Here is a 17,734-nt window from a genome sequence, read left to right as displayed (position 1 = left end):
CAGTTTATTGTCTTTGTGGGTTGAGATAAGAATGGAGCCGAATAATCTCACCAAGGCCTGAATAAATTCCTCTGGAGGTTAACAGTGGGCAATTTGTCCTTGAGGCTAGATAAGCCTGTAGTGTTGTAGCTGAGCAGTGAAAAACACTTTTAACAGTTCCACTTGAACAACCAAATCCCAATTATGAATATTCCCAATTATAAATTAATAATATTCACCAGCCTCCGAAACCTTCAGCTTCAACTGCAAGGCACGCATCAGCTCCAAGGTGTCATCCAATTTGCGTCTGAGTTCAAGAGTCAACGCAGTCTGAGAATGCACTGTCTTGCCAACGTCGTTAATCATGATGGACAAGTGAGGGCCCGTGGTTCTTGATGCTGCCGTCTTTCCAATTTTCCGGTAGATCAGGGCAGCACATAAGCCAAAAAGTACCAGCCTGCTACCATGAGACCAAAAATGAATAAATCCTCGACATCCTCAATGGAGAAAGGTGCCAAGCATGCAACACGCCAAGACAACCAGGAGTCGAGGACATAGCCTGCAGGATATGTTCCATCTGGGCAGGTAGGATCCCCCAGTCCTGACCTTCCTGTAGAAAAAATGGTGTCAATAGCCTTCAGAGACCAGCTGATCAATTCCATGGTTAATCCAATAGTAGTCCAATAGATCCAGAATCCAATATAGTTTTGAGGAATCCACAGTCTGGTGAAGTAGGGACTTGAAGATTAAAGGCAGAGAGATAACGGAGAGTGGAGGAGATGCGACTGCCCTTGTCGGTCGCATGTCATCGGAGTCCCAAGCTGCATCTGTAATCTAACCTTGCTGGTGATAGAATCCCCTATCACTAACTCACTGCATTTCAGCCTGGAGATAGGGGTAGACGTCACCTGTGGACTTAACAACAGGCTAACAACAGGCATCTCCAAGCCTGCAAAATGGTTCACAGTTTGCAGTGGCGATTGTGATCCGGGTGCCACAACAGGGCACCAGGCCCTATGCGACTTCTTCTGCCTAACAACAGTCTGAAAGACATCATCTTTTGCCAGCATTGCTAAGCTAGTGCTGATGGATGGACTAGCCGGCACGACACTAAGCTTATCTGGAGTGCCCATAATGTCTAAGTCCACTGAACTAAGAAGCTGCTCTGGCTTATGGACATGGCTCCCTAAAGGAGCCACTTTATCTGTCAGCATCATGCAAAATTAATGTAGAGAGTAAGGGGTTGGTAAGGTAAGATCTTACTTGTGTGAAGCACCTTGAGGCAGCTTTGTTGTGATTTGGAGCTATATAAATGAAATGAAATAAATAAAATAGTAATGTAATGTACTTTATGCACCAGAAAATCTAAGCGAGTACCCAAGCTAGTGCAAGTTAACTGCTAACAGAAACGTAAACCACTTCTAAGATTCACACAGGAGAAAATTAATGAGCTAAAATTAGCAACAGTTAGACTTAAAAACTAACAGAAGTGTTTGACAGGTAACAGAAACATGAGAAACAATTACAACCTGGTATGAAATGACTTGGATTTATAGAGCGCTTTTCAACACACCCAAAGCACTTTACTCACACATTCATACGCTGGGGGTGGTGAGCTGCCCATGTAGCCACAGCTGCCCTGGGGCAAACTGATGGAAGTGTGGCTGCCATTCTACATGTCCTTCCACCACCTCATTCATACACAGGTGAGGCAGGTTAAGTGTCTTGCCCAAGGACACAATGGCAACATGCAAATTTTTGACTGGTTGTGAGCCGAATTTGAACCGCCGACCCTTCGGTCATAACATGGCTTGCTCTACCAACTGAGCTATTGGTGCCTGTATTAATTAGAAGAGTGCCGTCCAGGAGAAAGTTGCCAGATGAATCATAAAAAAATGTTTTTGTCACAGTCCTGTACAAGAAATGTTGATATGATGATAGTAGAGAAGCTTGAATCTTCGACTGGACTGGGTTGCTTGACGTGAGGACGTTTCGCTTCAAATCACAGAAGCTTCCTCAGCTAAAATTCTTGTTCTGGTAGTCTGACTTCTTGGGTACCCACATACTGGGTACCCACATACTGGGTACCCACATACTGGGTACCCACATACTGGGTACCCACATTGGTCCCTGGACAAAGTGCAGAAGTCCCAGAAAACAAAGAGACCAGATAGACAGGAGACGGAGACAAGAAGAAGAGGAGTGTCTCTCCCTTATTTAGCAGGAGTAGGGGAAAACTACAGAGGATCTTCAGACAACACAAAATCCCAGTTTACTTTAAACCAGTCAACACCTTGAGACAGAAATTACACTCAACAAAAATATAAACGCAACACTTTTGGTTTTGCTCCCATTTTGTATGAGATGAACTCAAAGATCTAAAACTTTTTCCACATACACAATATCACCATTTCCCTCAAATATTGTTCACAAACCAGTCTAAATCTGTGATAGTGAGCACTTCTCCTTTGCTGAGATAATCCATCCCCACCTCACAGGTGTGCCATATCAAGATGCTGATTAGACACCATGATTAGTGCACAGGTGTGCCTTAGACTGTCCACAATAAAAGGCCACTCTGAAAGGTGCAGTTTTATCACACAGCACAATGCCACAGATGTCGCAAGATTTGAGGGAGCGTGCAATTGGCATGCTGACAGCAGGAATGTCAACCAGAGCTGTTGCTCGTGTATTGAATGTTCATTTCTCTACCATAAGCCGTCTCCAAAGGCGTTTCAGAGAATTTGGCAGTACATCCAACCAGCCTCACAACTGCAGACCATGTGTAACCACACCAGCCCAGGACCTCCACATCCAGCATGTTCACCTCCAAGATCGTCTGAGACCAGCCACTCGGACAGCTGCTGGAACAATCGGTTTGCATAACCAAAGAATTTCTGCACAAACTGTTAGAAACCATCTCAGGGAAGCTCATCTGCATGCTCGTCGTCCTCATCGGGGTCTCGACCTGACTCCAGTTCGTCGTCGTAACCGACTTGAGTGGGCAAATGCTCACATTCACTGGCGTTTGGCACGTTGGAGAGGTGTTCTCTTCACGGATGATGCAAAGGAGATGTGTTGCACTGCATGAGGCAAATGGTGGTCCCACCAGATACTGACTGGTATCCCCCCCCAGTAAAACAAAACTGCACCTTTCAGAGTGGCCTTTTATTGTGGGCAGTCTAAGGCACACCTGTGCACTAATCATGGTGTCTAATCAGCATCTTCGTATGGCACACCTGTGAGGTGGGATGGATTATCACAGCAAAGGAGAAGTGCTCACTATCACAGATTTCGACTGGTTTGTGAACAATATTTGAGGGAAATGGTGATATTGTGTATGTGGAAAAAGTTTTAGATCTTTGAGTTCATCTCATACAAAATGGGAGCAAAACCAAAAGTGTTGCGTTTATATTTTTGTTGAGTATAGTTCACCCTAGCTATAAAACAGAGCAATGTAGTGTATCATATCACATGTCAGGAAAACTGTAATGAACACTACATAGGTGAGACAAAGCAACTTTTACACAAGAGGCTATACCAGCACCGCAGAGAGGTCGCCAGTGGACCTCAGGCTGCAGTTCATCTCCATCTGAAAGACACTAACCACACGTTTGAGGACAAGGAAGTTAAAATCTTAGCCAGAGAGAAGAAATGGTTTGAGAGAGGTGTCAAGGAAGCATTCTTTGTAAAACAGTTGAAACCCAGCCTTAACCGCGGAGCGGGTCTCAGACACGCTTTGTCCCCTGTTTACAATGTGGTACTCAGGTCAAAGCAGTTTCAGTCTTTTGTTCATGGTAATGAGTCATTCATGTCATCAGGAGAGAGTCATCAAGGGAGCCATCAGGGGAGGCTTCCGTCCTGTCATTAGGAGAGTGCTAACTAGAGCACAATAGGTGCTAATTAGAGCTATTGTTTAGTCACTAGCCTATAGCAGTCAGCCTCTCGGTAGGTGGGGTCTGGTTAGGTTAAAAAACTCCAGCTTTTGTTGGCTTCTGGTTTATTCTTCTCTACAAGAGTCAAGACAGAAGTCAGACTTCCAGAGCAAGAATTTTAGCTGAGGAAGCTTCTGTGATTTGAAGCGAAACGTCCTCATGTCAAGCAACCCAGTCCAGTCGAAGATTTAAGCTTCTCTACTATGGAAACCACCTGGACAACTGAGAGCCTACAAAGAAACATTGATATGATGATAATGATGACAACGATGGTGATTTTGATGATGATGATGATTTTGATGATGATGATGTTCTGTGTGATATTTGAGGGTTTTGAATGGTTGCACGTTGTTTTAAATAATTGGCATCAGCGGGAATCGTTCGGCCATTCTGGTGTTGTTTTGGCTCTGCGGTAGGTGATGGGTTCAGGCTGGGGTTGGAGCCAAACGGGCCAGCTGATAGAAACCTTTCTTCCTGGACCGGCGCAGGAAGTCGAGCAGCAGAGCGCTGGCTGCCAGGCCAACAGCCACGCAGACCGTCGGGAGGAGGACGCTGAGGTCAGACGGAGGACGAGCGCTTCTCTCTGAGAGGGGAAAAAGAAGAACTGAAAGCCAGCACCTGTCAGGGGTGGACCCTGGCCTAAAAGTCAGCAGGTGATGACACTGACCTCTGACACTGATGCTGAAGACTTGGACCTGGTATCCAAGCTCATTGGTCACATTGATCTGGTACAAGCCTGAGTCTGCGGTGGAGACGCTGACCAATAGAAAGGTGCCGTCTGCAGAGCGGTGCTCCATGCCGTTGGCTAGTTTCTTCAAAAACATGACAGCCGGCGGGAAGCTGATGGTTTGGCAGGAGATTGAGACGTTTTGTCCCTTGTGGACCACCGTAGACGGCAGCACATGGACCGTGGTGTTCCTCGGAGGAGCTGAAAAAAATCCCAGATGCAGTTAAAGCTTGTAGAGAGTTCTCGGTCACATGATTCACACTGCAGCCACTTTGGAGACGTGTGAACTCACGGTAACAGGTTCAGGAAAACTACTGATCCGACATGAAAAAGAAAAATGCTGAGAGACACCGATGGACAGTTTTTTATGTTTGCTCTCTTTCATTCTAAAAAAATCTATAAGTCAGTATTTCAAGGATACGTTGCACTGAAATCATAACAATTTAGATTTAGTCTGTTAGTGACCATCTGATGACCCACCGGGATACTTTGTCCATGTCTGTGACTGGTTCCAAAATATACGGAATTCACAGCAAACAGCTCTGGAGATGTCTGAAAACCAAGTACTCAGACGTTTCTGACAAGTGACGTCACTATGAGAAGCGTCCCAGCGTGTGCTTGAATGGAATGTATCTGATAACATGAAGAACTGAGGCACAGATTAATTACAAAGTTTACGTAAGTGTGATGTCGTGTTCTGACGACTCTTTTTAAGTGAAAACTGTTAATTTTGATGCAGTCACAGTAAAAGGAGCAGCTCTGAGAAGGTTTAGTGCAGCTGCACGGCCACGAGTCCGAAACGCAGCCTGTTAAAAACTAAACAAAACACTTATAAGTGTTGTATGTAACTGGTAATATATATATATATATATATATATATATATATATATACATACAACCCCTGGCATGATGATGGAATCACCGGCCTCAGAGGATGTTCATTCAGTTGTTTAATTTTGTAGAAAAAAAGCAGATCACAGACATGACACAAAACTAAAGTCATTTCAAATGGCAACTTTCTGGCTTTAAGAAACACTATAAGAAATCAAGAAAAAAAGATTGTGGTAGTCAGTAACGGTTACTTTTTTAGACCAAGCAGAGGAAAAAAATATGAAATCACTCAATTCTGAGGAAAAAATTATGGAATCACCCTGTAAATTTTCATCCCCCAAATTAACACCTGCATCAAATCAGATCTGCTCGTTGACATTGACCCTATGTGTCTTCTTGCAAAGAATGTTTTCGCAGTTTTTACTCTATGGCAAGATGCATTATCATCTTGAAAAATGATTTCATCATCCCCAAACATCCTTTCAATTGTCCAAAATATCAACATAAACTTCCATAAACCATCTCCCCAGTGCCTTTACCTGACATGCAGCCCCATATCATCAATGACTGTGGAAATTTACATGTTCTCTTCAGGCAGTCATCTTTATAAATCTCATTGGAACGGCACCAAACAAAAGTTCCAGCATCATCACCTTGCCCAATGCAGATTTGAGATTCATCACTGAATATGACTTTCATCCAGTCATCCACAGTCCACAATTGCTTTTCCTTAGCCCATTGTAACCTTGTTTTTTTCTGTTTAGGTGTTAATGATGCCTTTCGTTTAGCTTTTCTGTATGTAAATCCCATTTCCTTTAGGCGGTTTCTTACAGTTCGGTCACAGACGTTGACTCCAGTTTCCTCCCATTCGTTCCTCATTTGTTTTGTTGTACATTTTTCGATTTTTGAGACATATTGCTTTAAGTTTTCTGTCTTGACGCTTTGATGTCTTCCTTGGTCTACCAGTATGTTTGCCTTTAACAACCTTCCCATGTTGTTTGTAGTTGGTCCAGAGTTTAGACACAGCTGACTGTGAACAACCAACATCTTTTGCAACATTGCGTGATGATTTACCCTCTTTTAAGAGTTTGATAATCCTCTCCTTTGTTTCAATTGACATCTCTCGTGTTGGAGCCATGATTCAAGTCAGTCCACTTGGTGCAACAACTCTCCAAGGTGTGTTCACTCCTTTTTAGATGCAGACTAACAAGCACTCTCCAAGGTGTGTTCACTCCTTTTTAGATGCAGACTAACAAGCAGATCTGATATGATGCAGGTGTTAGTTTTGGGGATGAAAATTTACAGGGTGATTCCATAATTTTTTCCTCAGAATTGATCGATTCCATATTTTTTTCCTCTGCTTGGTCTAAAAAAGTAACCGTTACTGACTGCCACAATCTTTTTTTCTTGATTTCTTATAGTGTTTCTTAAGGCCAGAAAGTTGCCATTTGAAATGACTTTAGTTTTGTGTCATGTCTGTGATCTGCTTTTTTTTTTTACAAAATTAAACAACTGAACATCCTCTGAGGCCGGTGATTCCATAATTTTTGCCAGGGGTTGTATATATATATATATATATATATATATATATATATATATATCCATCCATCCATCCATTTTCTTCTGCTTTATCTGAAGTCGGGTCAAGCTCAAGCAAAGCTGCCCAGACCTTCTGATTCACACACACCTCCCCCAGCTCCTCCAGGGGGAACCCCAAGGTGTTCCCAAGCCAGCCGAGAGATGTAGTCCCTCCAGCGTTTCCTGGGTCTTCCCCGGGGCCTCCTCCCAATGGCACGTGCCTGGAACACCTCTCCAGCGAGGCGTCCAGGGGGCATCCCGAAAAGATGCCCGAGCCACCTCAACTGACTCCTTTCGATGTGGAGGAGCAGCAGCTCGACTCCGAGCTCCTCCCGAGTGACCGAGCTCCTCACCCTATCTCTAAGGGAGCGCCCAGCCACCCTGCGGAGGAAACTCATCTCGGCCGCTTGTACTCGCGATCTCATTCTTTCGGTCATGAGCCAAATCTCATGACCATAGGTGAGGATCGGAACGTAGATCGATCGGTAAATTGAGAGCTTTGCCCCCCTACTCAGCTCTCTCTTCACCACGACGGTCCGATACAGCCACCGCATCACTGCAGATGCTGCACCAATCTGTCTATCGATCTCACACTCCATCCGTCCCTCACTCGTGAACAAGACCCCGAGATACTTAAACTCCTCCACTTGAGGCAAGGACACTCCACCGACCTGAAGAGGGCAAAGCACCTTTTTCCGGTCGAGAACCATGGCCTCGGATTTGGAGGTGCTGATCTTCATCCCGGACGCTTCACACTAGGCTGCAAACCGCCCCAGTGCACCCTGAAGGTCCTGATTTGACAAAGCCAACAGAACCACATCATCCGCAAACAGCAGAGACGAGATTCTGTGGTTCCCAAACCAGACCCCTTCTACACCCTGGCTGCGCCTAGAAATTCTGTCCATAAAAATAATGAACAGAACCGGTGACAAAGGGCAGCCCTGGCGGAGGCCAACGTGCACTGGAAACAGGTTTGACTTACTACCGGCAATGCAAACCAAGCTCCTGCTGCGGTCGTACAGGGACCGGATAGCCCTTAGCAAAGGACCCCAGACCCGGTACTCCTGGAGCACCCCCCACAGGGTGCCCGAGGGACACGGTCATACGCTTTCTCCAGATCCACAAAACACATGTGGACTGGTTGGGCGAACTCCCATGAACCCTCGAGCACCCGATGGAGTGTGTAGAGCTGGTCCAGTGTGCCGCGACCAGGACAAAAACCACACTGCTCCTCCTGAATCCGAGGTTCGACCATTGGTCAAATTCTCCTCTACAGTACTCTGGAATAGACCTTACCGGCTGAGGAGGCATCGGACGGTTTGCCAGAATTTCTTCGAGGCCGACCGATAGTCCTCCTCCATGGCCTCCCCGAACTCCTCCCAGACCAGAGTTTTTTCCTCTGCGACCGCACGGGCTGTGGCACGCTTGGCCTGCCGGTACCTGTCAGCTGCCTCCGGGGTCCCACCTACCAACAACGATAAGTAGGACTCCTTCTTCAGCTTGACGGCATCCCTTACTTCCGGCGTCCACCACCGGGTTCGGGGATTGCCGCCATGACAGGCACCAGAGACCTTGTGACCACAGCTACGAGCGGCCGCATCAACAATGGAGGTGGAGAACATGGTCCACCATGTCTCCAACCTCCCCCGGGATCTGGGATCTGGGAGAAGACCTCACTGACAGAGGGTTCTGCCAGTCGTTCCCAGCAGACCCTCACGATACGTTTGGGCCTGCCAGGTCTGACCGGCTTCCTCCACTCCCAGTGGATCCAACTCACCACCAGGTGGTGATCGGTGGTGTGTATATATATATATACACATATATATATATACACACATATATATATATATATATATATATATATATATATATATGTATATATATATATATATATACACACGAGGTCTGTTAGAAAAGTATCCAACCTTTTTATTTTTTTCAAAAACCTGATGGATTTGAATCACGTGTGCTTGCATGAGCCAACCTTGAACCTTCGTGCACATGCGTGATTTTTTTCACGCCTGTCGGTTGCGTGATTTGCTTGTAAGCAGCCTTTGTGTGAGGATGGGTGGAGTCTCTCATCGTATTTTCTTTGTAAGGAAATGGCGGAATGACTGGAGCAGCACGACTGCATCAAATTTTGCCACAAACTGGGCAATAGCCAGGTGGAAACCATTCGGATTATTCAGACGGCTTTCGGTGACAATCCTCTGGGCATCATACAGATTAAGGAGCGGTACAACCGGTTTAAAGACGGCTGCACAACGGTGGAGAGCGCGCCGCGCTCCGATCGGCATCAACACGCTGAAACGACCGAATCATTTCCAAAGTGAACGCTGTGATGATGTGGGACCGTCATGGTCAGTGGCAAATGAGCAGCACATTGTACAGTGGTAAACAGAACGCTGCACCTGTCACCTGTTTGTCACTGTGATCACAGCTGTGGCAGCAGCTGAGAGCTGAATATTCGCTGTGCTGAGATTTTTGGGTTAAAGCAGCGCGCTGCACATACATGAAGGTTCAACTTCCCACAGACTCTCTCAAAGTAAAATAAAAAATAACCTACCCCCTCCACTGAAGAGAACACAAAGCACAAGAGGAAAAACCTGAACATGTCACTCACCCAGTTATAAAGATTTCCAAATGTAAAGTCCACACCATCAAAGAAGCCCCAATGTATGCATCGTGTGCGCAATCACCAGTTGGAGAACTTGTCCAGGTCCAAAATAAGTTCTCATTCACACTTCACACGCGAGATCGCGGCCAGAGAATGATGTCCGACCGCAGTGATGCCTTCAGCTCACGTGTCATGACTGTGGCATGTTATCTCCTGAAAATAATGTATTCAGTATCAGGTCTTGTTGACAGGTTAGGCTGGACGCAAATGCAGGACTCAGACAATGAGCTCTGAAAGTAAAAGCAGTTTACTGAAGCAGTAAACAGGGTCCGGTACACAGAGAGGCAGTCCAGCAAGTGTAACAAAACCAAAAACATCAGGCAAAGGCATGGTCGAGGATACAGGCAGGTAGTTGTAATGTGAGGCAAGCAGGTCGAGAATACAAAAACAGAGCTAGAGAGAAGGCACCAGGCACATCAATCTGGCGAACGAATACGGCAAAGAGAGGAGCTTATAAACACCCTGGTGATAAGCAGCAGACTGAGAGCAGGTGTGCGTGGAATGCTCCAGAATGAGGGTATGGCCAGAAAAAGGGAAACACCCACCACCAAGAGCCAGCAGAGACAGACAAGAGAGAAAGGGACAGACAGACCCAAGCAGGAAAAACCCCCAGCAAGAAAACAAACAAAGCAATAAGTAACAGAACAAACAAACCAAAACAAAGAAATAAAAACAGACAAAACCCAAATCCTGACATTCAGACTTTTTTTCCAATGTTACAAATACATCTGCGTGTCCAGGCAGCCTGTAAAAATAGCGCGGCGGAAACGATCCACGTCCCTGATCACAGCAGCAGTAAACCAGCATCCTGTGACACAAACAGCAGCGTCACCACATGTTAGGTTCCAAAACCCAACAGAGTCTGAAAAAGTTAAGAGTTTCAGGATGAAATGTGTCATCTCCTCTGTAAATCCGAGCATTGCTGTCAAAGAAAAGCTCCAGAGCTTCAGAGCTTCGGTTTGTTTCACTCTGTCTGTGAGTCATCAGGATGTTTCTGCCGAGAATTGGCGAGTGAGACATTTTCTGGTACTGCACCTGTTATCTCACTCAGGGAGAGCAATAAAAACATCAGATACACTAATTATGAGTGCATGTGTGTGGAGAGACTTACAGTCATGAATACTTTGATGTTATGTTGCTAACTGGGACGTTAAAAACGTCCAACACGTCCTTTAATGCTGAAACTGAAGGGGCGGAGCTAAATAAAATTACTGCCATCTTGTTTGGTGGAATGACTGAAATAAAACTCTTGATCCATGTGGGTCGATGGTTCTGATGGACTTCCTTCTCTCAGGTGTCTATCTCTGTCCCTCCCCTCAATGTGTCCAAACCACCTCAACCTTCCCTCCTGGACTTTTGTTCTTTCTCTGATTCTGACGTCCACCGATTCAGCTTGGGACTCTGACGAGGGCGGTCGCATCTCCTCCACTCCTCCCTTATCTCTGTTCTCTGCTTTAACCTTCAAGTCCCTACTTCACCAGACTGTGAATTCCTCAAATTATATTGGATACTGGATCTATTGGACCACTATTGGATTAACCATGGAATTGATCAGCTGGTCTCTGAAAGCTATTGACACCATTTTTTCTACAAGAAGGTCAGGACTGGGGGATCCTACCTGCCCAGATGGAATGCATCCCGCGGGCTATGTTCTCGACTCCTGGGGGTCTTGGTGTATTGCATGCTTGGCGCCTTTCTCCGTTGAGGACGTTGAGGATTTGTTCATTTTTGGTCTTATGGTAGCAGGGCTGGTACTTTCTGGCTTATGTGCTGCCCTGATCTACCGGAAAATTGGAAAAACGGCGGTATCAAGAACCACGGGCCCTCGCTTGTCCGTCATGATTAACGAGGTTGGCAAGGCAGTGCATTCTCAGACTGCGATGACTCTTGAACTCAGACGCAAATTGGATGACATCTTGGAGCAGATGTGCGCCTTGCAGTTGAAGTCGAAGATTTCAGAGGCCGGTGAATATTCTTAATTCATAATTTGGATTTGGTTGTTCAAGTGGAACTGTTAAAAGTGTTTTTCACTGCTTAAATCATAACATTACAGGCTTATCAAGCCTGAAGGTCAAATTGCCCGACTGTTTTCCTCCAGAGGAATTTTTTTTCGGCCTGGGGAACATTTGGCTGTTTCTTACTCACAAAGACAATAAACTGCTTTTCACAGGACTGAAGCATGCTCCACTCCCTCCCCCCACCCGCCTCCTACCCCCCAGCAACACTCCCCTTTCCGGTGCCTGCCTAACGTCACTCCTTTCCCCTTTGGCGGGGACGGTGCAGTTTTAGCTGCAGCCCCCGTTCTTCCGGTGGCGCATCTCAGTGTTCCTGTGTGGCCTTCATCCACTTGCCTCAATTCGGATAACGGACTTCTTCAAACTTAGTACACATAAACAATGTCAAATGTGTATGTGCTGTCTTTAATTCTGATGTGTGCCATTATTACGGTAAACAAGTAATAATTGTGGACTAATTGCTGTCTGAGGTAACTGGAGTGTAAACGGAATTTCTCCACTGTGAGATCAATAAAGTATAAAGTATATCTCTCTCAAGGACATAATAAAACTATTGGTGTTTATTTATTTGTCTGTCTTTTAGCAGGATTACGTCAAAGATACTGAATGGATTTTGACAGAATTTGCACCACATTAGGAAAGACTCCATTCAATTTTGGAGGTGATCTGGATCCGGATTGGCGGACGTCAGAAATCTCTGATTGCTCTTGTGTCCATCTTTGGAGCTCCACACTCTCTCATAAACCTGACCTTTAACATTCACCTTCATCCTAATGGCCTCTTCCAGTCGTTCCATCTTTAGCTCGTGGTCCTCAGACCAAAGTCCTGAATCCTGGTTTTCTTCCAGCCTCAAACCTCATGTCTACCTCCTGTCCATCTTCAAAACGAATGTCCGGCTTCGTCTCTGTGTCCTCCTGCCTTTAATCTCAACAGTCAACATGTCCAAAACCAGGTCCAAAGGTTAGAGCCCTGGTGCAGTCTGACAAAGTGGAGTCTTGCCTGTTACAGTGACCCCGGTTCTGACCAGGTTCTTGTCTCTGGTCCTCCATAACATCAAATGCTGTGAACTCAAACTTAACAACTGAAACTAAAGAAACAAGCCCCAAACACCATCCGGTCTCTGCCGCCTCAGATCACGGATTCTGTTAAGAATAAATGAAAATATATGCTATTTTACTTATAATTAGCTTTGCGTGCTAACAATGCTAAAAGTTAGCAAACTGAATAAAAGGTTTTGTGTTCATTATCTTCAAAAAGTAACAACTGTTTAGAAGTATGTACACCATGCGGGTTTAAATGAACTAGATATCGTATTGAATGAATGAAGCTGAATAGAGTGTATACTTGTGCCATAATGTGTTTAAGGGTTTTATCATGATGTCAAATGAATGAAAATGTGTATGTCTATGCTTTGACAGGTGTTCAACTGATTTATGATGGCTTTGAAATGATACAATATTATACAGTTTGATTAATGATTGAAATATGTGCTTATGATGAATTGTATTGAACATGTTAAACTGCTGACAGATTTGTTGACTCTCAAATCAGTAAAGTGTTTTGGTTTAAGGTTTTCATAAATAACATGTGCTTAAGTCGGGTGTAACATGTTGGTTTAAAACATGTCAGACATTGACCATTTTTAATAAAGTCATGACTAATGCCTGACATGATGTTTCATAATATGTTTAAAGGTCATGAGTTCAAGATGTGGACTGCAAATAATGTTGTTGATGCCTCTGTTTATAATCAAATGGTTTGTACATTTATGTTTGAACTATGCTGATCAATAATGAACAGTTGAATGACTGTATTGTTCAAAATTAATTGCTGCTTCTGCATTCTGTAAAATGTGAGTGATTTGATATTTTGACTGTGAAAGAACTTTGTTTCCACAGGGAAGAACAATGACTGGATTATTTGTTATCGGGGAGGCAACCTTGAAAGTGTCTGTAGAGACACAATAAGACCACTGAACTGAACACATGGACCTGTTCTCATACGGAGCTGAAAACAAGAAAACAGTGATTCTTTAATTAAGTAGTTACACTTTGCCGCAAAAGGCAGAAACTGGGGGTGTATGTGCTGGTAAACCTCAGCACCCAGGGCGATTATCAAATCATTTCCCATCACAACGTTAGATGATTAAGGATTAACAACGCCTGCTTTATGGACTTCATGGAGTTACATATTTACATGAGGTCGAGGACGTGCGGGACTGGGAGCCCCGCCCGGACAGATCGACGTGCGGGACTGGGAGCCCCGCCCGGACAGATCGACGTGCGGGACTGGGCGCTCCGCCCGGACAGATCGACGTGCGGGACTGGGAGCCCCGCCCGGACAGATCGACGTGCGGGACTGGGCGCTCCGCCCGGACAGATCGACGTGCGGGACTGGGCGCTCCGCCCGGACAGATCGACGTGCGGGACTGGGCGCTCCGCCCGGACAGATCGACGTGCGGGACTGGGAGCCCCGCCCGGACAGATCGACGTGCGGGACTGGGAGCCCCGCCCGGACAGATCGACGTGCGGGACTGGGCGCCCCGCCCGGACAGATCGACGTGCGGGACTGGGCGCCCCGCCCGGACAGATCGACGTGCGGGACTGGGCGCTCCGCCCGGACAGATTTCTGAACTGGAAGCTTAAAAACTCTGTTTTTGAAAAGAAGTGTGTTCTTTTTGCTGCACATGCTGTGGGTATCAGTTTTTGTGGCATTAAAGATGTGTATGCATTCTGAACCCATTTTTGCGCAAAGATGAATGATTTTTGACGACTTATCTGCTCTGCTGTTTTAATAAACCTGGTAGGAATAACTTGAATTTAAATTATTGTTGTCTGTGTGTATTCCATTTGCACTGCCCACAGACTCACAAGGGGAAACCTGAGATTTTCTATGTTTTGAGTAAAGGTTATTTTTGTAGGAAGGTGTTTTTTCCCCAACAGTTCCCCACCAGACCCGCGGTGCCGCTCAGCTGGAATGAAAAACAGCTGGTTAGTGTTTGAGGATGCAGTGAGACTCCGACATCTGACCTGAGACTGTGATGTAGGCGGCGACCCGTTGGGAGCCATACTGGTTGGAGGCTTCACACTGGTACAGGCCGGCGTGGTCCAGCAGGGCCGGGGACAGGCTGAAGGAGAGTGAGGAGGAGGAGTCAGACTTACTAAGCTCCGCCTCCAGCTCCAGGCCGTCCCTGGTCAGCAGCAGCATTGGTGTCGGAGCTCCATGTGAGTGACAGGTCAGAGTCACCCGCTGACCCTCAACGACCTCCTCAGCTGGACGCACTGAGATGCCGGTCGCCCTTGGAGCATCTGCGGCCAAAAACAAACAAAACAACAACTAAATGAAAGTCAGATAAACTCCTCCCCCCGCGGACGGTGCCAAGCCTGGTTTCTGTCTGTGTGACCCGCTGACCCTCTGTGTTCACTTGCCAACGTGCCCCTGACATTGTTTTTGTTTATGAGACAAATGAAGAGACCAAATCTGAATCAAGAAAGGTTACAGAGGCAGTTTGTGGCGTCCGGTGAAGGTCTTCAGTCTTTCAGCAGGTCAACTAAAAATGCAAATTCAGCAGCTCAAAGAATGTTTGAAAAGGAAATGATGAATCAGCAACGAGTCCTGAACTAAATCCCACTCAGAAAAAGACAGAAGCTACCAGCAGCTCACTGCAAGAAGCTTCTAGACCAGAGGTCGTGAGTCTGCTCCTGCAGATCACCTGTCCTCCTCCACCCACTGCTAATTCACTATCAATCAATCAATCAATTTTATTTATATAGCGCCAAATCACAACAAACAGTTGCCCCAAGGCGCTTTATATTGTAAGGCAAAAGCCATACAATAATTACAGAAAAACCTCAACGGTCAAAACGACCCCCTGTGAGCAAGCACTTGGCTACAGTGGGAAGGAAAAACTCCCTTTTAACAGGAAGAAACCTCCAGCAGAACCAGGCTCAGGGAGGGGCAGTCTTCTGCTGGGACTGGTTGGGGCTGAGGGAGAGAACCAAGAAAAAGACATGCTGTGGAGGGGAGCAGAGATCGATCACTAATGATTAAATGCAGAGTGGTGCATACAGAGCAAAAAGAGAAAGAAACAATGCATCATGGGAACCCCCCAGCAGTCTACGTCTATAGCAGCCATAACTAAGGGATGGTTCAGGGTCACCTGATCCAGCCCTAACTATAAGCTTTAGCAAAAAGGAAAGTTTTAAGCCTAATCTTAAAAGTAGAGAGGGTGTCTGTCTCCCTGATCTGAATTGGGAGCTGGTTCCACAGGAGAGGAGCCTGAAAGCTGAAGGCTCTGCCTCCCATTCTACTCTTACAAACCCTAGGAACTACAAGTAAGCCTGCAGTCTGAGAGCGAAGCGCTCTATTGGGGTGATATGGTACTATGAGGTCCCTAAGATAAGATGGGACCTGATTATTCAAAACCTTATAAGTAAGAAGAAGAATTTAATTCTATTCTAGAATTAACAGGAAGCCAATGAAGAGAGGCCAATATGGGTGAGATATGCTCTCTCCTTCTAGTCCCCGTCAGTACTCTAGCTGCAGCATTTTGAATTAACCGAAGGCTTTTCAGGGAACTTTTAGGACAACCTGATAATAATGAATTACAGTAGTCCAGCCTAGAGGAAATAAATGCATGAATTAGTTTTTCAGCATCACTCTGAGACAAGACCTTTCTGATTTTAGAGATATTGCGTAAATGCAAAAAAGCAGTCCTACATATTTGTTTAATATGCGCTTTGAATGACATATCCTGATCAAAATGACTCCAAGATTTCTCACAGTATTACTAGAGGTCAGGGTAATGCCATCCAGAGTAAGGATCTGGTTAGACACCATGTTTCTAAGATTTGTGGGGCCAAGTACAATAACTTCTGAGGTGTGCTCAGGCAGTCAAGAGCCAGGAAACATCAGACTCAACTAATCAGTTGGTTTTAGCGGGTACAGGGGCCACATCCTAATTCAGGGGCTGCACCCTTCTCAGGCCACCAAGTCCTACCAAGATCTGACCTTCAGAGATCAGATGGTGCTCGATTTCCGATGGAGGCCAACCTCTCTGCAGCCCATCATTCTCAATGGACCGGAGGTGGAGGTGGTCTCCACCTACAGGTTGCTGAGCTGGACAGCAAACATGGACGCAGTGTAGAAGAAGGGGCAAAGCAGGATGTACTTTCTTAGAAGGCTGGCTTCTTTTAGGGTCCGTTATGGTATTGTGTGTTGGGGGTAGGACTAAGACAAAGACCTTCTCAGGCTGAACCGGCTCATGAAGAAGGCGGGCTCTGTGGTTGGACTGGGTCTGGACTCTGTGGAGAAGGTGGTGGAACAGAGGACGCTCTTCAACATCAGGGAGACCCTGTCCAATCAGAGCCATCCTCTGAACTCGGTCTTCTCCCACCAGAGAAGCTCCGTGAGCAACAGATTCCACTGAGAGTCTGAAGAACTCTTGTCCCTCGTGCCCGCAGGCTGCATAATGCGGCCAGGAGCAGGAGATGTGAGCTGGAAATGTCCCATGTAGGGCCTTAAACTCCTTTTACTTTGATTTTAATTGTGCAGTATTATTTATTTCTACTTTTTATATGTATTTTTAATGTGTGTTTGTATTTGTGTGAATGGTAGCGAGAGACTGCCACATCATTTCCTTCAGGATGAAGAAAGTATTTATCTGTCTATCTGATTTTGTCCATTTTATGGTTGTTCTTCCATATATCTGCTGACTGCATCTGTGCTCATGACTAAATGTCATCATAGCCTAGGCCGCTCATCCCACACCTGCTTTTTTGTTCAATTATGTGCTAGAGTACTTTGTGTTGGAGCACTTTGTGCTGATGTGTGATGTTTAAGTTAGCGTAATTACAGAAACAGATTCATCAGCGATTTAGTTGCTGATATTCTGCCACTGGTTCTCAGTGTTTCTTTGAGTGTTTGCACAGTCACTCACAGTGAACTTGCAGAGACACGCTGGTCCTCCTGGACAGCCACAGCACTCCATCCC

At 45.8% G+C, this 17,734-nt stretch overlaps 1 protein-coding gene across 1 annotated transcript; it reads right to left on the bottom strand.

The window, feature by feature from the left end:
• Positions 1-4,252: 4,252 nt before the first annotated feature.
• On the bottom strand, positions 4,253-15,187 carry LOC117519416 (vascular cell adhesion protein 1-like). Its single transcript, XM_034180766.1, has 4 exons — positions 15,146-15,187; positions 14,772-15,006; positions 4,582-4,842; positions 4,253-4,497 (listed from the first exon to the last, which is right to left on the bottom strand). Exons 1-4 carry the CDS (start codon positions 15,185-15,187, stop codon positions 4,340-4,342), a joined length of 696 nt encoding a protein of 231 aa, XP_034036657.1. The 3' UTR covers positions 4,253-4,339.
• Between the last annotated feature and the right edge of the window lie 2,547 nt (positions 15,188-17,734).

Source organism: Thalassophryne amazonica, chromosome 10, assembly GCF_902500255.1.
Source record: "Thalassophryne amazonica chromosome 10, fThaAma1.1, whole genome shotgun sequence".
Taxonomy (NCBI): domain Eukaryota; kingdom Metazoa; phylum Chordata; class Actinopteri; order Batrachoidiformes; family Batrachoididae; genus Thalassophryne; species Thalassophryne amazonica.
This window is presented reverse-complemented; position numbering and strand designations above follow the sequence as displayed.

Excerpts from the sequence above, each read along its gene's own strand:
- LOC117519416 (XM_034180766.1), bottom strand. The coding sequence starts at position 15,187 with ATGTCAGGGGCACGTTGGCAAGTGAACACAGAGGGTCAGCGG. Across the intron at positions 15,007-15,145 it reads TGAACACAGAGGGTCAGCGG|GTCGTTGAGGGTCAGCGGGT; the intron begins GTCACACAGACA and ends CCAGCTGAGGAG. Across the intron at positions 4,843-14,771 it reads CGCCTACATCACAGTCTCAG|CTCCTCCGAGGAACACCACG; the intron begins GTCAGATGTCGG and ends GATTTTTTTCAG.